This window comes from Ptychodera flava, chromosome 12 (assembly GCF_041260155.1).
Source record: "Ptychodera flava strain L36383 chromosome 12, AS_Pfla_20210202, whole genome shotgun sequence".
Lineage (NCBI taxonomy): Eukaryota > Metazoa > Hemichordata > Enteropneusta > Ptychoderidae > Ptychodera > Ptychodera flava.
Window position 1 is genome coordinate 11,307,452 of NC_091939.1, and position 21,712 is coordinate 11,329,163.

A 21,712-nucleotide genomic window follows, 5' to 3' on the forward strand; every position below is an offset into this window, starting at 1 on the left:
ATGATATGCATGTCAAAATTCTTACAGATGTCTAGTAAGTGCTTGCCAGGTTCGTTTACAACTTTGTCTTTGGAATGTCTATGAATGTGGAATTGAGACGGTGTGTACACAGAGTCATCAACTGGTAAATGGTCAATGGAGTCATCTGATATAAAATCATTTTCTGAACCAGTTCTTGCATTAAAATCACCACCAATCATAAAATAACTATCTGGATACGAACTGAACAGTCTAATCAAATAATTTTCAAGAGCTGTGACATTCTCAGAAATACAATCTGGTCTCAGATAACAGCAACCAATATCACTCCTTTATCAAACTGGAATCAACTCTGATCCAGATGAACAAAAACACAATTTTCTATTTCACTTTCGATTTTGTAGACCTTTTCTGTAACGGTTTTCTTTATGTACAAAGCTGTACCGCCACTTGGTCGCCCTTTAATGTAACGCTTTGTAGCGGGAGAAGAAAAAACTGTGTAATTTTCAAAAAATCAACTTTGTCACTACTTGTACAAAACGTTTCAACCATGCCTATAACATCATAATTTAAACAAAATGAGACAAAGTCTGCATTGCTAAGTTTTGGTTTTACACCTCTAATGTTCCACATGATAGTTGACAAGTTCACGATTTTTGGGCCTTGACCACATCCACGGGATGGCTGACTGGGGAGATTTTTCCGGTACTTTCGTTGACCATATAGACAGTTTTCTTACCGTCAGTATCTGTGGTGGTTAGCTTGTCGTAGCGAACTTGAACTTTAAGCGAAGGACTCTCTTCAAGCAGTGATTTGCGCATCGCGAATAATCTTGAGCGAATGTTTCTAATACGTTTGGAAAGGTCTTCGCTTATGCTGACATTCGTACCTTTCAGGTTCTTCGCGTTCGACAGGACGCTAGACTTGTCCTTGTACTTGGTGAACATGGCGACGATAGGTTTTGCTCCTCGTATAAGTGGTGCGTTCACAATCCGATGTACTCGTTCGAATTCAACATCTTCGGTTATATTGAGGTTGTCATTCAATATCGCCTTGACTTTCTCTTCTGAATGTTCCCAACTCTCATGTATATCATCTTGTCGTACGCCATAGAATACGAGATTATTTCTTCTGCTGCGATTTTCTAGATCATCATTTAATCGCTTCAAGTCATCGTTTTCTCTTCGTTGACGATTTAATTTCATTAAGAGTGGCATTACCTGATTCAAAGTCCGTTAGCTTTGTTGTAGTTTGTTGAAGCTGTTCCCTGAAGTCTGCCATGTCGTCTTCTATGTTGTCCATTCTGTTCTGGAGAAGTTCTAGCTTTTTATGTACGAATTCTGTTTCTGTGATAATTTTGTCCAGTTTCCCGCTTATGGCTGCAATATCACTTTTCGTGGCTGGTTCAGAGCCTGCTTCTGTTGCTGTACTCGATGATCGTAGTAAAGGACCAGGATTTGCTTCTATGTTGCCGAACATAACTAAAAGTCCGACTAGGCAGAGTTTGATGGCCAATGACACCTGGCAGTTCAGCAGTGGTATGACAAGGGTGGCCATCTTGGGTAGTTTTTTCTGTCTATCTGGATCGCCACCGGCAAATCCTCCAATTTTGACCCTATATTGGTCCAAAGCAATTCCCATTTTGTGTCAGCTGGTTCAGCTCGACTCTTGTTACTTCGGCAGACGACAGCCAAACTTGAATGTAGGTCGAAAAGTGTGTTTTACGAGTAGTTCTACGGAGCCGAGATTCAGACCTGCTGCATGTCCGAAGATTACGTAATGCCCCTACGGTTATTCTGCTGCACGTGAAGGTTTTCCAAGTGTGGCGGGGGTATATCCCAGCTTATCGACCCATATTCTGGTGTTTTCGGATGAAAGGTTGACCCATGTTTATAGATCTTTTCATGAACAGTATGCCAATTGTGGTAAACTCCTTTATCATGTCAGATCAAAAAAACACTCAGACAAGTAATTTAATACAAAAACGAACTGCTTTAATAAGTACCATATTTATTATGTACATGTTTGGTAGCACCATGAAACTTCGACCTGACAGTATTTCTATCGCTCACTTAAATCAAATCGACGGGGAGAACTTGAACGACGACCAAGCAATGTCAAGTTCAAAGAATGTCTTATGAATACGGATTTAGTCTCGGCACGTGTTCATCTGTCAATCTATTGGTCCCGTGTTTAAAAATACTTCATAAAAGTTAACGAATAATATTAAGTCTTACTTCTACTTTAAAATGAATACACATTTAAAATACTATGCACTGCCGATAAACAGTAATAGCCGATAAGAAAAGTTAAATAAATGAATAAAACGGGATTCTGGCATGTCAGATTTCGGACGAATACAGAGTTGTGTACATCAGACATCCATGCCCTGATACAGTTACTCATCCCTCGGTCTCTTTATTTTATTTCACCCGTTAACGAGAACCAGCGCTCCTCGACAGAGGGCGGTCTCCACCGGTGAGGAGTTTGTTCGGAGTGCTGGCCCCATCGCAGCCCATCCAGTTTATGGCTTTGGATTTGGGATAGCCCTTGTCAACCTTAAGAGTGGCATCATCGAAGCGCCAGTACTTGTCACCTTTGAAGAAATAGGTTTTACCGTTCTCCCAGCGGAAGGCAGCGCTAATTTTGGACGGGATTCCCTTCCAGTAGGTTTTGATTTTCTTCGGGTACCCATCGGCGACTTTCTGGGAGTACTCGTCCCACTCGTAGTACTGGGCGCCCTTGAAAATGTAAAGTTTGCCGTTACCGCCCCAGACGAATGCTGCATCCGGGTTCTTCGGGAGACCAGTGTCTTTAATATTCTTGGGATAGCCTGGTTCCACAGATGTTCCATAAAATCGCCAGAATCTCTCACCTAATTTCAGAGAAAAAAAATTATAGTCACCATAACTCCAATCTGCTGTTTCATTACTTACACGGCCTATAGTCTTGCCGTAAATTGAGATGTCTGTCATTGTCGTCTATATATGATTATATATAGTAATCACAACAAAAGGATGACTTCGTAACTTTGGTTTTTCTTCACGTCACAAAAATTCCCATAAAGAGTGGATAAAAGCCCATTGGATGTCGTTCAAATTCTGCAGTCTTCGTTTGGAGCACACATTCTCCTTATACTAGATAAGGAAGACGACGCATTTACTCTGAAATCAATGAGATACAAAGTCTCTCTCTCTCTCTCTCTCTCTCTCTCTCTCTCTCTCTCTCTCTCTCTCAGTACAGAACGATGTTTCAGATAAACAAAAATAAAGTTTGCCGTAAAAGCTAAACCGTAATACAATATTGTCCTACCTTTGAAGAAGTAGGTTCGCTGTGTCCAATGTGATGTCACAGCAGCGTTGAGGTTGCCGGGCACGCCCTTGTATACGGCTTTGATTTTCTTCGGGAAGCCTTGCTCGATTCCGTTGCTGTTGAGCTGCCATATGTACTTGCCGCGGAGGGCGTAAGTCCTTGAGTAGATGTCTGCGCATAGAACGTGTAGAAACAATTTATTGTAATGGAGATAGAGCAATGCCCTTATGATGACCACGCATGTTAAATATATAGGTATAAAACGGCTCCACAAGTAAAGCATGAGGCTCAATCAGTACGGCGTAAATCAATATGTTCACACCATAGAGTTAGGGGAGCGGGAGGGAGGGTGTCGTCTGAACTGTGCTCAAAGGTCGTAAGTGGCCCATACGAATAATGTAAACACTGTACCTATGGTGTCCAATCCATGCCAAAATTACTACTTTGATTTTGCAACACAACATGCCATTCCGAATTCTATTTTACAATTCAACATGCTATTTCACAACTCAACATGCTATTTGACAACACATCATGGACTTCCAAATCCTATTTTACAACTCAACATGCTCTTCCCAATTTCATTTGACAATTCAACATGCTATTTCACAACTCAACATGCTATTTGACAACACATCATGGACTTCCAAATCCTATTTTACAACTCAACATGCTCTTCATTTGACAATTCAACATGCTATTTCACAACTCAACATGCTATTTGACAACACATCATGGACTTCCAAATCCTATTTTACAACTCAACATGCTATTCCCAATTTCATTGACAACACATCATGGACTTGCAAATCCTATTTTACAACTCAACATGCTCTTCATTTGACAATTCAACATGCTATTTCACAACTCAACATGCTATTTGACAACACATCATGGACTTCCAAATCCTATTTTACAACTCAACATGCTCTTCCAATTTCATTTGACAATTCAACATGCTATTTCACAACTCAACATGCTATTTGACAACACATCATGGACTTCCAATCCTATTTTACAACTCAACATGCTCTTCCCAATTTCATTTGACAACACATCATGGACTTGCAAATCCTATTTTACAACTCAACATGCTCTTCATTTGACAATTCAACATGCTATTTCACAACTCAACATGCTATTTGACAACACATCATGGACTTCCAAATCCTATTTTACAACTCAACATGCTCTTCCCAATTTCATTTGACAATTCAACATGCTATTTCACAACTCAACATGCTATTTGACAACACATCATGGACTTCCAAATCCTATTTTACAACTCAACATGCTCTTCCCAATTTCATTTGACAACACATCATGGACTTCCAAATCCTATTTTACAACTCAACATGCTCTTCATTTGACAATTCAACATGCTAATTCACAACTCAACATGCTATTTGACAACACATCATGGACTTCCAAATCCTATTTTACAACTCAACATGCTCTTCCCAATTTCATTTGACAATTCAACATGCTATTTCACAACTCAACATGCTATTTGACAACACATCATGGACTTCCAAATCCTATTTTACAACTCAACATGCTCTTCCCAATTTCATTTGACAACACATCATGGACTTCCAAATCCTATTTTACAACTCAACATGCTCTTCATTTGACAATTCAACATGCTATTTCACAACTCAACATGCTATTTGACAACACATCATGGACTTCCAAATCCTATTTTACAACTCAACATCCCATTCTAAAGCTAGCTCTGCGGAGCAGGGCAGTGTTACTGGCTATCGAACAAGATTCAAAATGGCGGACGCGAAATGGTCCCCTCGCACAGAGAGAGAAATGCGAACTTTGCACAAGTCTAAAACGCAGCTTAGTACATTGTGTATCTAAACAAAATGAGCGTGCTCGAAAACTAGGATCGATCACGATTATAAATTAAAAATTGCCTGTTTTTGGAAAAGAAACTGCGCGCTGCAATCAGCAGTTTTGTCTATTGTGCACCGTGCGTGGGAGGCTTATCGTGAAAGACCGAGATTTACTATATGGCGCATCTGATATGGTCCCATCGCATAGAGAGATGAAAATAGGCTTTGTCTAAGTTCAAAAGCACAGCTTAGCTCATCGTGCATCTAGACAAGTTGAGTGTGCTCAAAATAGGAGATCGATCACGATTTTGGGTGAAAAAAACCGATTGTTTTCGGTGGAGAAACTGCGTGTTGCAACCAGTGGTTGGTTTTGCCTATGGCGGTCAGCAGGGCTGTGGTGGGAGGCCTTTAGCCGGCAAGGGGTGGACCATTGGGGAGTGGAAAATTTTCGAAAAAAAAATTCCCCACAAATTTCAATAAAAATAATCAGCCAAGAAACTTGAGAAAAACAGATGACGCACTTAGGTAAAAGGAAAAAAAAATCCGTCAAAATTCTGAACATTTTTATTTTAGTCTGCATCAGATATACTATGATTCTTTGGCCAAGAAAGGGGGGGGGGAGGGGAGATCTGAAGGGTATAATCGTGGCCAGTAAATGAAGTAACTTTTTTATTTTATAACTTTTTGTTTTGTTCATCATATTTTTTTCTTTCACTGAAGTTTGGCATCGTAAAGTAATTCGAGATATAAGATAATATAAAAATCATATCTGTGATATCGATTGTTAACAACTGTATTGTGGGTCTTTACACTATGATTAATTAACAAGAATTCAACAATTCAGGCAGCTTGCATCGGTACATAAAATGGGAAATATTCACCAACCATATGACAAACAATCACTTTCTTTGTATTTCACTATTCAACGAACTGATTTCCATTGTAATGTTTAAACTTTATTTTACAATTAAACATTACAAATCCGTATTTTTCTTTTCAAAATTTCATTTGTACACTTGTCTTGACGGTTGAATACCGTGCGTGTGAAATGCAATAGTGCAGAAGAATACGGATAGCGACATTACAGCGACCTCTATCGGTTGTTATCCACAAGTCTTTCTCGCGAAGTCCGTTCCAACAGAGCTTTGACCCTTGTCTGGCCCCATATTCGTATTTTACATCTCCGCTTGCTGAGGCTTAGTTGTCAGTTGTCATGGCTGCTCGCTACTTATGATAATCATTGAAATGAATCGTTCACGTAACACAGCCTTCATCAGGCAGACCATCACAGAGAAAATACAGCTATTGGAAAGAGAGTTAGAAAGTACCGATCATGAGTATGATGGGCTACACCGAAGAATGGTAACACTGCTCCGGCTTGTTGTTGTTCTGAACGGCACTGGTCATGGTATCATAAATGATGATGTAGTGACCAATCTCCAGCAAGCTGAGTATGAAATATCTCAATTGCAAGCCTGTGTATATGACGAGGGATATTATGTGGAATTAGAAAGAAAAGCGAAACCGTCAAGACAAGTGTACAAATGAAATTTTGAAAAGAAAAATACGGATTTGTAATGTTTAATTGTAAATAAAGTTTAAACATTACAATGGAAATCAGTTTCGTTGAATAGTGAAATACAAAGAAGTGATTGTTTGTCATATGGTTGGTGAATATTTCCCATTTTATGTACCGATGCAAGCTGCCTGAATTGTTGAATTCTTGTTAATTAATCATAGTGTAAAGACCCACAATACAGTTGTTAACAATCGATATCACAGATATGATTTTTATATTATCTTATATCTCGAATTACTTTACGATGCCAAACTTCAGTGAAAGAAAAACATATGATGAACAAAACAAAAAGTTATAAAATAAAAAAGTTACTTCATTTACTGGCCACGATTATACCCTTCAGATCTCCCCTTCCCCCCCCCCCCTTTCTTGGCCAAAGAATCATAGTATATCTGATGCAGACTAAAATAAAAATGTTTCAGAATTTTGACGGATTTTTTTTCCTTTTACCTAAGTGCGTCATCTGTTTTTCTCAAGTTTCTTTGGCTGATTATTTTTATTGAAATTTGTGGGGAATTTTTTTTTCGAAAATTTTCCACTCCCCAATGGTCCACCCCTTGCCGGCTAAAGGCCTCCCACCACAGCCCTGCTGACCGCCATAGGCAAAACCAACCACTGGTTGCACACGCAGTTTCTCCACCGAAAACAATCGGTTTTTTTCACCCAAAATCGTGATCGATCTCCTATTTTGAGCACGCTCAACTTGTCTAGATGCACGATGAGCTAAGCTGTGCTTTTGAACTTAGACAAAGCCTATTTTCATCTCTCTATGCGATGGGACCATATCAGATGCGCCATATAGTAAATCTCGGTCTTTCACGATAAGCCTCCCACGCACGGTGCACAATAGACAAAACTGCTGATTGCAGCGCGCAGTTTCTTTTCCAAAAACAGGCAATTTTTAATTTATAATCGTGATCGATCCTAGTTTTCGAGCACGCTCATTTTGTTTAGATACACAATGTACTAAGCTGCGTTTTTAGACTTGTGCAAAGTTCGCATTTCTCTCTCTGTGCGAGGGGACCATTTCGCGTCCGCCATTTTGAATCTTGTTCGATAGCCAGTAACACTGCCCTGCTCCGCAGAGCTAGCTTTAGAATGGGATGTTGAATTGTGAAATAGGATTTGGAAGTCCATGATGTGTTGTCAAATAGCATGTTGAGTTGTCAAATAGCATGTTGAATTGTCAAATGAAGAGCATGTTGAGTTGTAAAATAGGATTTGGAAGTCCATGATGTGTTGTCAAATGAAATTGGGAAGAGCATGTTGAGTTGTAAAATAGGATTTGGAAGTCCATGATGTGTTGTCAAATAGCATGTTGAGTTGTGAAATAGCATGTTGAATTGTCAAATGAAGAGCATGTTGAGTTGTAAAATAGGATTTGCAAGTCCATGATGTGTTGTCAAATGAAATTGGGAAGAGCATGTTGAGTTGTAAAATAGGATTTGGAAGTCCATGATGTGTTGTCAAATAGCATGTTGATTGTGAAATAGCATGTTGAATTGTCAAATGAAATTGGGAAGAGCATGTTGAGTTGTAAAATAGGATTTGGAAGTCCATGATGTGTTGTCAAATAGCATGTTGAGTTGTGAAATAGCATGTTGAATTGTCAAATGAAGAGCATGTTGAGTTGTAAAATAGGATTTGCAAGTCCATGATGTGTTGTCAAATGAAATTGGGAAGAGCATGTTGAGTTGTAAAATAGGATTTGGAAGTCCATGATGTGTTGTCAAATAGCATGTTGAGTTGTGAAATAGCATGTTGAATTGTCAAATGAAATTGGGAAGAGCATGTTGAGTTGTAAAATAGGATTTGGAAGTCCATGATGTGTTGTCAAATAGCATGTTGAGTTGTGAAATAGCATGTTGAATTGTCAAATGAAATTGGGAAGAGCATGTTGAGTTGTAAAATAGGATTTGGAAGTCCATGATGTGTTGTCAAATAGCATGTTGAGTTGTGAAATAGCATGTTGAATTGTCAAATGAAGAGCATGTTGAGTTAAATAGGATTTGCAAGTCCATGATGTGTTGTCAAATGAAATTGGGAAGAGCATGTTGAGTTGTAAAATAGGATTTGGAAGTCCATGATGTGTTGTCAAATGAAATTGGGAAGAGCATGTTGAGTTGTAAAATAGGATTTGGAAGTCCATGATGTGTTGTCAAATAGCATGTTGAGTTGTGAAATAGCATGTTGAATTGTAAAATAGAATTCGGAATGGCATGTTGTGTTGTAAAATCAAAGTAGTAATTTTGGCATGGATTGGACACCATACTGTACCCAAGGCAAGTTGACGATTGATGCCAGTTAAAATATATTTGTCTTCATGTACATCGTAAAATGTAATTGTTACAACTATATTGACGTGATGTATCTAGACGTTTTGCATAAAAAAGATTGTTAAAAAAACTTGCATCGGCGCAGCTCCAAAAAGCGCTTCCTTTTAAGGTCACCTCTCAGTCAGGACCTAAACAACGTAAACGCGCTACGTTGCCCTTGGTCGGCCTCAATTTATGTTGGGTCTGAGAGATGGGTTCAGAGACGAAACACATTTTAGACGAGGTCTAAAATGTAACTGTTGGCGTGAAATATTTAAGTCGGCCTGGGTAAAGTTGTTGCCCTAACAGTCGTTCTGGAACGAGGTCAATAAGCGAACTCGGACAAAAATTTCTCTCACCACAATTGAATCTTTGGCTGGCTCAGAGGCGACCATGGGCCTGAATATGAATCTAGCAAATGAAATGTTCAATTTAAAAGAATCGCATTCGATCAGAGCCAATATGCTCTCTTTTATACTGACAACTGCTTCACGAATGTCTTAATGTAACCATTCTGTTACATAGTTAGAAAGTCATTTTCTGTTTTTGACATTTTTTAAAATTTATTGAGATATATATGTTTACGTTATACATGTTTACGTTCTGTGAGGGCTAGTTGTATCACGTTTACTATCCAACTATCGCTTCAAGTATGATGCTGTCTCTTCACTTATTACATAGTCGGGAGAATATGAACAGAATCGAACCATAAGATGAATGGACCATGTAAAGGTCGGGCGTAAGCACACATATAGTTTGCCTTACCCATGAATATTGCATCGAAGGGGTCTGTACAGGCCTTCGGCAAATTTGGATCTGGTTTTGACGGCGTCTCTCCACCATCTCCGTCTCCGTCTCCGTCCTCATCGCCTTCACCGGGACGATTGGTATCGGGCATTCCTGTGCAAAAGGCGTGGAAAGAAAAAGTTATTTCACACGATTAAAAAAAGATCAGCATCATGTTGCACATTGAAAACAGCCAGAAACAACGCAAAGTCGTTACAATAATATCACCGACTATTTTAAGCGTGCATAAGTAGCAATTCTTTCACACTGACGACTGTTAAATATCAGCTGAGGGCGCTCTTCGCCTTCCACAATATTATCATACTTTTTCACGCCTAATACTGATTTTACCGATCATAAGCTAAGCATTGAGTATCCGTTATTACCATTGTTGTATCGTAAACACAGTCAAGTCGCCTGACTTCAAGGAAAAGCGCCAAGCCCACTGCACTTACCGTACAGTTGCTGGATTCCAAGGATATCGTCTTGAGGAAGTTCGTAATTTGGCACGTAACCTTGGTACCAGGGATACATAAGAGCACCTAAAGTTGAGGAATGGCCCAGACCTAAACTGTGGCCGAATTCGTGAGCAGCAACGATGTACAGGTTCGTTCCCTCGTCCTTGTAAACTGTGTAGTATTCGTCGTCGTCGAAATGGGCGTCACCATTTTCTGGAAAGTATGCATGTGCCAAAACTCCGCCTGCAAAAAAAGTGTAGAAATTATAAACTTCTTTATCTATCGATAAAATGATTTTTATAAACAAACCTGGCCACAGCTACTTCTAGATCTAAGTAATTCCTGAATTTTAGTGAATTTTGCGAATATCTATGACAAAAAAAAATCGATGTTTCTTCGAAAGTATAGCTTACCCGGTCCGTCGAATGCTGCGGCTGGGCCGTCACTGTGCACACGTGTGACGAACTCAATCATAATGTCCGCCGTGCCGTAGGTTATTTCGGTAAAAGTAAGCTTTGTGACGTCAGACCACAACTTGAACGCTCGGTAGATGGCGTCTCGCGTTTGTCTTTCGGTCAAGTCCCGGCTGAAGCTGAGGAACCTGTAGGTTAAGTCAGTTTTGGACCACTTGTAACCTTCAATTGAAAATGGACAAAAGAAAGAAAGATGAAAAAATGTTGAAAAACGCTTCAGAGAGGACGTACTCTTCAGTGAAGCCGATGGAGTAGTGCGCATGATTCAAGTACAAGAAGGCTGTCTTAAAGGGAGGGTGTCGTCGGAACTGCGCATGTGCGACTTTCTTGTTTCCAAAAATGTAATTTATGCATAATATCCAGATGCATCACGTCAAAATAGCTGCGACATTTATATTTTACGATATTCATTATATATATTATCAAACATGTTTTAACTCTTATCAATCGCGAACGTACCCAAGATACTAACAGTGTTTACATCGGTCGTAGGGGTCCCTACCAACCTTTGAGCAGAGTTCCGACCATCACCTCCCCTTAAAGAGTGGAACCACGGCCGTGGTTGGTGGTACATAATCCAAGAGTCTATTCTGTTGACCTTGCTCTAAATTCTAAAACTGTCTCTTTCATCCTCATAATTTATGTCGAATTAAAAATACAAATAAACAAAACGCATCCTCTCATTTTTACGAATAAGTTCCCACCATCTTTCCATAAAAGTGTGTCTAAATTCGACTGACTCTTTCCACCCATACCCGCCCTTTATTTTCTTCAACCTTCCGTCGACTTTGAGAACCAAGTTTTGATGATTGGTACGGTACATAATTTTCGATCAGAGTTATTCTAACAGGCTTAAAAAAAGAACACACGTCCAATTTAAAGGCAAACGACAGGAATGTCAGCAGTGGTAAGGTATTTAAAGTGCGGTGATGGCTCTCTCTCTCTCTCTCTCTCTCTCTCTCTCTCTCTCTCTCTCTCTCTCTCTCTCTCTCTCTCTCTCTCTCTCTCACATCTTATCTGCGTACCTTCTACAATTATATTTTCCGTCTAACGTACACATAGAATAACAGCATTTTGTATGCTATATATACATGTGTTTCATGCATTCTGCAATCATTGGAGAGACAAACAGGACTGCCTATTGGATGATGGCAGAATGCATGAAACCTAAGATTTAAGTAGGGATAGTGTATATTTGACTTATATATGGATGTGGCAGTCAGAGTATCTATGTCTGAATTTTTAACTCACCTTGAATGGCATAGCGTTTCGATCGTTTTGATTTGAATTTTGTCTTTTTGACGCCCATTTTGTTGGTGCCTTCGACATCTACCACACCGCATCGAGGAGCTTGCATCATGGCCATCGTTTTGTCGTCGATCAAACCTGTCTGTGGAATATCAGCCATTCTCTGGAAGTTTCTGCAGAGGCAAGCCGAAACAGGTGTAAGATTAATTGTGTTTAAGAATGTAAGTTTACACGTATCGAAGGTATACAGCCACGTGTAATCTAAATATGCCCATATATGGTCAAAGGGGCGTTCCTTGGTATTCAAAATGCCCGATTGAGGGCGCTGTTTTAAAAAGCGGCCACCCGTTTAAAATCCGTGATTGGTTAGATTTTCTCTTTCCATTGTATCTGTGGCAAAATTGGAACAGGTGGCAGTATACCTTTAAGGTAGTATGCGCCTTGAAAGTGAAAGACTTACACTTTTGCTCAAACTTTCCTCAAAGAATCTTGCAAATATTCTCTTTCAAAATCAAAAATAAAAATCGGGGGTGGGGTCACCGTGAAATTTTGGTTCCAGAGAATTAAATAACCCAAAATTAACTGATATTTAAAATTAAAAATAGCTGCTAGCCTTGTGTTAACTCTATGGAGAAATATAAAAATTTCGAATTTCGAAAAGCTAACTGGTGATTTTTTTTTTTTACATATGAACCCCCACAAGTGGTAGATCAGAAAAGAATGGTAAAAGTCTGAGAGTCCGAATATCTGTCCCCAAGGCGCGTTCTACCTTAAGGTACGAGTTACAGAAAAATTTATGAGGCACTGCTTGTCATATTTCATTAGTTCATTCGTCCATCCATCTATCCACCAATCTCTCCATCCATCCGTCCGCCCATCCAGCCATCTCTCCATCTATCATCTATCTATCTGTTCTCCTACTAGCCAAACCACTAAGATCAATTTTTTAAAAAAAGTTTGTGTTTCCGGTAACATGCCCACAAAAATTTGGGTGGGTAGGTAGAAAAATTGTTGGTGTTTTTTGTTGGCTGAGACCCACAAAATACGGTATGATTTAAAACATTTACTAAAAATGTTTGAAAATGCGTAAATTCTCTAGGGTCTGCGGATTTTGCAATGGTAGGTCCGCCGGTTTACTGATATCATACCTACAAATCACCTCACTAACAATCAACGAACCCATATACTAGTATTCACTCATTTATTTAATCGTCCATTCATTTGCTCCTTCATTCAATTATTCCAACAGAAACGGGGATTACATACATTCTCTGCCAGAATGGAATAGCCGTCGTTATAGCTCTTTAACACCGCGCTTATGCGCTTTGTCGAGCGACGGATCGGACCTTCTAGTCTGACTGGCAATTCTTTTGCAATAGCTGACAGGCTGAGCTTTAAATTTCTGGTGGCCCATTCCGGCGGCCTTATCTTTGCTGTAACAAACTGATAGCAAACTCGGCAAAGCAGGGATAGCCAATTCGTGATTTTGTGATCAGTGAGGTATTTTTTACATTGAAGTGCAATATTTATAGGTATTTACTACAAAAATTGACAAGATAATTTGAAGGAGAAAAAGAAGCTTGTCGAACCTGCCCTCTTGCCTCGATTTCAAACTATGTTCTATCGCCCTCTAGTGGTCTCATCTCCAAATCCCTAATCTATTAAAGGGTGCGTTTGGGCGTACCGTTCTCGTCAGGAGAACATCCGACGGGGCGAGCTTCCGATAGCTGTTCTTGTTCTTGACGACCAAACGACACACAGCCTCGCTTTGGCAGAACTTGGTACAAATGTGATTATAGTCACGGCAACAGACAACTTTCACGAAGGAAATCCTGTTCCGCTATATTTTAATCATCGTTCATACATAAGCTTTACCCAAATATTACGTTGAAGACGTTTGTTGTACATTTGTACAACAGTTTACTCTCAAAAATTTTCGACAACTCTCCAAAAACGAAAAACATCAAATGTTTGGAAAGATCAAACTTGTAATAATAATACACCTATCTCGACTTGTATCCTGAGACGTTTTTCATACAATAGCAACATAGCACTGACATTTTCATTTCGCGCGGCTCGTTTCCGCCATCTTGTTCTCGTCTGCTCCCGGATCAGACCAGGGTTGTGTTCTTCGTTCTCGGAACAAAGATCGGCTATTTCCGAAATGTAGCGAAGAGAATCGAGCGCGCTCGGCACATCCGAGCACCGTTCTTGTGTCGAGAACAGTGCGCCCAAACGCAATCTTTGATAAGTGCTTCCAAACGGGAGCCTTCTCTTTCTACAAAACTGCCAAATGTTTCTCCTTCTACTTGCTTTTGACCAATTTCCAGCAAACCTTAACAGACAATCTGTCAAAAACTGGCTAACCAGGGTTTCCCCCACGTTGCCTGCTGACGTGATCGAAATACTAAAATTTCTCAGGCCGATGACGATGACAAAATTGCCGGCCCGCCATTTTTCTGTTCGCTTTAATATCCTTCCAATATGAAACAATCACTGACAGCCCCACTAACCAGTTCGCTAACAATTTTTCACATAGCTTTCTTCACTGCCCATGGCGGAATCTGATATTGTAATTACAGAACTTTATCTTACTTGATAGCAGAGACCATACTGTTTGGATCATACTGTCTTCCTGGTTTAACAGGCGGCAGGTAACCAAACTTGACCAAATATTCCTACAGGAATAAAATAAAATTTGAAAACAAATTAGACAATTTTAAAAAATCCGCCTTCAGTTTTAAACAAACGTCTGACCAAGGTGGCCATCAATTACACATCAAAGCCTCGATAAGATAAGAAAATAAATCACTGTCTGAACTTAAGGTAGGGACCACCTGCTTAATCTCAGGCTGGTTTACGTGCAGTCGGTAACCAAAAGCTGAGGTGAGAGGCGCCCTCGGGCGACAAGACTTCTGATTATCCGCTGGTTTGCTACAACGCGTAACAAGCGTTTCCGTCGTAAGAACATAAACAGTGGAGAGGGGAGTCTCTTCCCCCTGTACTTCTATGGTAAGAAGTGCTCAAATTCCTTGCCAATCAGTCAGTCGCATCTCTTCAAAGTATCTTTGTCTGTTGTTACCGAAAGGTTATCATTTCCGGCAGTTTTGCGATATTTAGGATAACCTGTTCAATGTTCTTGCAGAAGCGACTCTAGGGACGGTAGCTGGTGACACCTACAACTTCTGAACACATGTATTCACAGTACTGTTCGTTTGAGGTCATTTTGTGGCCCTCTATCTGCTGATCTTTACCGCTGCAATCGCCCATTATTGCCATCAAATGTGCTTATATTTCTTGGTCCTGTGATGTAAGGATTACGGTCTTCAATGAACGAGCATAACACGGAATCAGCACGGTGATCAATGGTACCAATGCACAGCCTGACCGAACAGTTCTCTCCACGGCAGGCTAACAGTCCCCCGTAGACAGGTATCAGCACGGCCAGGTTAATAACCGGTTGGCTATGAAAGTGTGACTTGCAAACATTATTGCTCAATTCTCGCGGGCCACAGCAATAATTTCCGCTCCGCTGACCTACGCAAAAATCACAGTCTCTTGGTGGGCTATTCAGCTCTGGGACTATTCACCCCATAGACGAGTGTACACTGTGTACAGAAGCGAGACACTCGTCTATGGGGCGAATAGTCCCAGAGCTGAATAGCCCACCAAGAGACTGTGGCAAAAATCTCTGAACGGGTAGCGCTAAGCTGTTGCCGTAAAGAGGCGCGTCGTTTACGACGATGGTATTGCTCCCACCAACCAAGAACATGCAATTTATGTTTTGGAGTGGTAAACGACAAGTTTTTTGTACACGCAAAACCACTGTCATCTGTGTTCTATTCTGCTCTGCGTCTATGCGCCCCTTAGACATGGGTACATATGCCTGAGGCATATGTACACACGTGTGTTGGCAAACATTCTAAGGCTATTAACTCTCCATAGGCACTTGCTATTGTATTAAACTATGACTATAGCCTGGTGCCGTCCATGCATAAGAATATCATGGTAAATGTGACAAACGTCCCTGGACCGGAGAATGGTTTATCTTTGGAGATATACGACACCGCTATTGCGTTTTCACAACAATGCCACCGGCGTCAGAAAGAAAATTGCCACCATTCAACACCGTCACAATGTTTTCCGTTCTAAACTTTCTCTAAATTATCCCCGCATACAGCGAATGCAGGAGTCCGCCCCCTCTTTTAATCAGAATGACAGCTCCCCCGCCCATCACTCTCAAGTTTCTAAAAGGATGAGGTCACTGTGGTTCTCAGAACCGGCTGCTCCTCTTATGACGCTAATCAGAGTCCTTCCACCAGATTCAAAAGGCCAAACATCCCCTTTGTAAGATTTTTGCATCGAGCGATGACCTCTTGCCCGGCTTTCTATGTTGACAAGTCACAGCTTCAGAGAGGGCGTGTTTGTAATCCACACTTCAACAAGAAGACATTATTCATGCTGGTAGTTCCCAATTATCAGACTTAAGGCATGGAGTGGCGACATTTGACATCTCGGTTCACCTACGTTCCTTTACTGCTTACAGATTGCCAACTTCAATTATGACTATGGTCCTATGAAGTTTTCCAAACAAAATGGCGTCTAGTATCAAGAAAACTGTGAATACAACTCCCATTGGTTAAAAACTAAAAATGCTGGATCATTCTACTTCGCAGGACTAATTTAAGAATGATTACCATGGTAACAACGTATGAGAATAGGTGGTATCTTGGAATAAATCAAAAGCTTGAATCTACAAACAAGTTGTGGCCACTTTAGTCACGCACCAATCTAGGTACCTGCTACACTTAACCCTGGTAGATCAACAACAAAACAAAGATCTTGGTCCTCTACTGAGCTAATAACATTTTTTAGCGTCCCAGATGGTGAAGTCAAACAAGTGTCAATATTAGCTCATCTGCCATACCTTTATGATTTATAAACAATAGCGTATCTTCGATAGCTTTCGATATTTGGTGATGTTAAACTGTATCATGTGAGCTTGACCACTAAAGTGTAGTAAGATATACATGCATATATATATATATATATATATATATATATATATATATATATATATATATGTGTGTGTGTGTGTGTGTGTGTGTGTGTGTGTGTGTGTGTGTGTGTGTGTGTGTGACTAAAGTGTATGTATGGAGTTTATAGGAACATTAACGGTACCTAAGGATGAATATCATCCTTTTTGGGGGGGGGGTTTAAAAGATAGATACATTTTCACATTTCTACTCTTTCTCCTGGGGTTTGTTGACACATGAAGTTTTGTACTTGTCAAATGGTGTACAATGTGAAATTCTATGGTTCGATTGTGTTTGCCATCACAAATACACATGTTGTAGTGGAACACTTGTTACTTTAACATAACTTAGGGAGTGGAACAAGAAAGTGTGTTTTACGAACAAAAACATTTTTGAAAATGAAATGCATCTTCTAGAGCTTTGAACATCTGATTAATTTAGACTAGATTACGGACGATAGAGAGCGAACGAACAAAAGTGTGTGTGTAAGGCACTACATGGAGCTCAAAAACACTCTTTTGAGACACGATTTTGTCAAACAGGTCTCCACCGGTTGAATCGCTTACCAGCATAGATCGTCGTTACCGAATGTTATTACGACACACCATGGATAAGCCGTTTGTATTAAATGAAACGATGGCTGCAGCATATAAACGTTTTACTGTGCCGGCGGGAGAAAAAAATCTTCACGCAACCTGCTAACCAGTGGACATTGGTCAGGGGGTCAACCACAGTATACACTGACATTAATGAAAACGTATGTTTTCTTGAAAATTATGTGGTACTGAATCTTCTCTGACCTACTTTTCCCTTCCTCGGCGCGGGGGGGGGGGGGAGGTTTCAAACCCTATCATAAAGACAAAGATGTTTTACTGATTCTAGGTTGCAGATTTTATCTTTATGACGCCAGAATAGAGTCAGGCAATAACAACCAATAAACACAGTGCTTGCATGTTCCAAGTATGTCAATATTAACGATGGCTCTTGAAGGCGTAGCACTGAAGAGACAGACCATTATATCTCGCGGGGTGATAAATGGAACAGATGGGATTACACACATGCAAATGGCAATCAAAATTTATGCTTTTGCAAAATCATACATGGGAAGAAGGCGATCCATTTATACTTGTTTCTACCGTGACATAAATTCTGCAAAGCAAAACTCAACGTTTGTCGTTCTTTGTTATCGACCGCGTTGAATACCTATTCCATCTGTTTACATATATGCTGGATGGAGCAACCTCTGGAAGTGGGCGTTTCGGGAATATTTGCCAAGCGTTCTCGAAAAGCCACGATAGGAATGAACCAAGCAGTTGCCCATCATGCATCAGCGTTAATTTTTAGTATTTGCTGTTACGGAATTTTCGTTCGAGTTTTGCCCCTTTGTCTGCCGTAGCTGGTGGTACCGCCACATTCTAACAACCCACTGTGAAATCCAGGCAAGGTTAACCTTTGAACACTTATTTGCACAGTCAAGACATTTTTACTGGTCAACGCTGCCTGCATTCTCCTTAAAAGTGGTGGTCACAAAGGCGAAGTCACTCAAGCTTGACCCTTTCCTTCTTCCGACGTTGAAAGCAATTCCAATATTGGTGTCTTAAGCCACCTTAAGTGGCAGAGTAGCAATGAACAAAACGCGCGGGTCTCCACTTGCGTAACTTCAAACCGCGCATATGAAAAGAAAAGTGTGATTGGAAGTAGCCCTGGGTCGCAGACGTTCAGTCCAAATGCATGAAGGTTCTGCGATCTCATGGATGTAGAACACAGCCGTTACTGCTTTAGCTGTCTCAGCTGTAGCGTGACCTTTGACTTACATGGCCATCAAGATACCATCAATAACAGATGTGAAGATAGCGCCTATATCTGGGCCAGCAGGGCAGCGTTTTAGCTTGTTGAATAAAACATTTGGCCGCAAACTCTACCAGGTACAATGATCATCAAAACCGCAATAAGAAAGTCCTTGGGCGGATGACTTGTTAAACTGCTGTGATTGACAATCGGTTAAAACACAAGGCTGTCGCAACAAATGTTGAAGGTGTTTGATTTGAAGTTTCAAAACTTGATCATCAAAATCTAGGATTCCACTGATCGGAGGGAACCTTCCGTATATAGCATTACGGAATGACTTATTTTACTCTTAAACAACATATGGCAACACCATGGACAAAGTATATACATTATACATAGAAGTATATATATAAATTATAATATATATATATATATATATATATATATATATATATTCTCTACCATGCTCCTTGATTTTTAAATCAATGTCCGAGTTTCCAGCTGTCCAAAAATGCCTTGCTATAACAAATGAAATACAAAACATATGTGTACTCACGTCGGGGTTGACTGTTGCCGGTCGGTTGATCTTCGGCGCTGCCCTTTTTTCTCTGATTTCTTGGTCTTCGTTGATGATGGGGTCTTCCTCATACGGGGCAGCGTGACCAGCACAAATCAACACTGCAAACACGAGAGAAACTGCAGTCCTCTTCATGTTTGAGCCTCTCCGTGTGGGCTACAGGAACAGTCTATGCTGATATGTTGTTGTCGAGTAGATCACCTCGGTCACCTGTGAGATATTGGGCAGGTATAGTTACACTTATGCCGTCGAGGTCGGTCCTTCGATTACTGCCGTGTCTGCGTGATTTTTTCGGTCTTTGATCACTCAGTGTTCACCACCCGATTTATTTGTTAGTCGGTCAATGAGCTCTGACCGACCAAGCCTTGAAAACCGGGATAACATACCATGACATCCTGACACATGCAAAACAAACTGGCGTCAAACGGTCAATCTTCAGTCAAACTACTCAGACTTCAGTCAAAATACTTACCTTGCGTAAGCTCAGTTTCTTCGGCAGTAGAGAAATGTGAAATGTCAACTCCACGAATCATTTGTACTATAAATACCCTCCCACGGTATTGATTATTTGGTCGAAGCTGCGCTCGTCGGGTCGTGAACGTGGGCACCCCCGGCCGGGCGCCCCCGGATGGGCAGCAAAGCGCATCTGCAATGATTTGGCGGGGCTAGGCAGTTACGCTTATGTGCGATTGACTTCAGTGACGCAGGGGCGGTATGATTGACGTAAACACTGTTGGCTAAGAAGTTGGGGTCGCAATCTCTGCAACGACAACGTCACAAAGGGGACAGGAAGCCAATTCTAAGTGTTTGCGCTAAGCTCCCTTTTAACAATGTTTTCATACCCCGCATTCCGCGAATTCGGCCGAACTGGTCGGTGTTAGAAATGGCTCGGATGGCAATTATGAGTTGTACTTGGTAGTTCAGTAGACGACAGGATGTTCAAAATTCCTCCGAAGAGCTGTAACTTCCAGGTCGGTCGATGAATCGTTGTGTTGATTCGGACAATGGCCGTTGCTCTCTATCTCATTTCATTATTTTTGTTCAATGAAGCAAGAACTGGTACTTTTTCTCCTGACGTATGTTGAAGTACAAAATGTTTGCCTTTCAAAGTCAGCGTATTGTATACAATACGCAGCCTTCCCGTTTACAAATGAATTCTAGTCCGCACTATTAAGGCACGGTCCCTCCACTTTTGTGGAGGGACCGTGATTAAGGTAATATGCGCCTCGAAAATAAAAACTTTAAACTTTCGCTCAAACTTTCCTCAATGAAACTTTCAACCATTCTTTTACAAAATCATAAATCAAATTCAGGGGTCAGCGTGCAAAATTGGAATTAGGGAAACAAATTGCCTAACATTTACCGATATTTGAAATTCAAAATGACCGCCATCCCCGAGCTAACTCCTTGGAGAAAAATAAAATTTTCTGTTTCAAAATCTAAGATTGTGAATATTTTCTCTCTACAAGAGCTTTAAAATGAGCCCCAACAAGTTAGTAGATCAAAAAAACATTGTAAAAGTTTGAGTGTTTTACTATCTGTCCCCGAGACGCTCACTACCTTCAAGTTAATTCAGTTGTTACCAATCACACTGGAAATCATACACATAGGCGTTGACAAAATGAACACCATGAAATTCGACGTGATTTTGGCAATGGAATTAGGAACTGCGTTTCAGAAACGGAGCAAAAATAATCAAAAGTTCATCAAAAGTTACAGCTACTTTCTCTCCCAAAGTGATTTCTTATATGTTTTTTTTTCTGTTTTTTGTTTGGGATGGAAGAGATATCATTTGTGTCTTCAAGAGTTACTGAAAGTTCCAACGATTTATCAGAAATCATCACGAATTGTTCGCAGTATCAAGATAAATAGCAAGGATGGACCCAGTGCTCTCACAGCACCATTGTATTCGCGCCAGTCCAACCTATGAACACTGGGGACCGTATAAAGGTCCATAAAGGTTTATGTAAATTTACATTCCTGTATTTTCAAAACAAAACTTTATCTGGTACCAAACCTTGTTCCATAGTAAACTTTAACGACGCCGTGGCCGTGACGTCAGGGGATATAGTGACGATATGCAAATGTATCCCTTGTGGTGTGCACACGTCACGTTACTGAACTCAAACGGCACGATACAATTAGTCCAGTGTGGCTTTGGAATTGCTCAGCTGAAAACAGTTGCTTAGGGTTTTAGAGAAGTGTTAGTTTTACACTCCAAGAATCCTCAATACAATATATTTCAATTTCCCCTGTCAAATGTGTATTGCAGTCACTCTTCGTTAGAAGCTTAAGGAGACTTACAATGAGTGCGTAT

The 21,712-nt window shown here is 40.4% G+C and overlaps 1 protein-coding gene across 1 annotated transcript; it reads right to left on the bottom strand.

Annotated features, from left to right (window-relative positions):
• Window positions 1–1,951: 1,951 nt before the first annotated feature.
• LOC139144986 (matrix metalloproteinase-19-like) lies at window positions 1,952–21,323 on the bottom strand. The gene is made up of 9 exons (XM_070715868.1): window positions 19,868–21,323; window positions 19,375–19,605; window positions 14,590–14,672; window positions 11,998–12,167; window positions 10,687–10,908; window positions 10,271–10,516; window positions 9,795–9,929; window positions 3,292–3,462; window positions 1,952–2,854 (listed from the first exon to the last, which is right to left on the bottom strand). The coding sequence occupies exons 2-9, from the start codon at window positions 19,528–19,530 to the stop codon at window positions 2,415–2,417; spliced, it is 1,623 nt and encodes a 540-aa protein (XP_070571969.1). The 5' UTR covers window positions 19,531–19,605; window positions 19,868–21,323; the 3' UTR covers window positions 1,952–2,414.
• Between the last annotated feature and the right edge of the window lie 389 nt (window positions 21,324–21,712).

Bases quoted from the DNA above. Each gene is read 5' to 3' on its own strand.
- LOC139144986 (XM_070715868.1), bottom strand. From the start codon at position 19,530: ATGAAGAGGACTGCAGTTTCTCTCGTGTTTGCAGTGTTGATTTGTGCT. The intron at 10,517-10,686 runs GTAAGCTATACT...CTTTTTTTGCAG, and splicing joins CGCAGCATTCGACGGACCGG to GCGGAGTTTTGGCACATGCA. The intron at 9,930-10,270 runs GTAAGTGCAGTG...CCTTTTGCACAG, and splicing joins TGGAATCCAGCAACTGTACG to GAATGCCCGATACCAATCGT.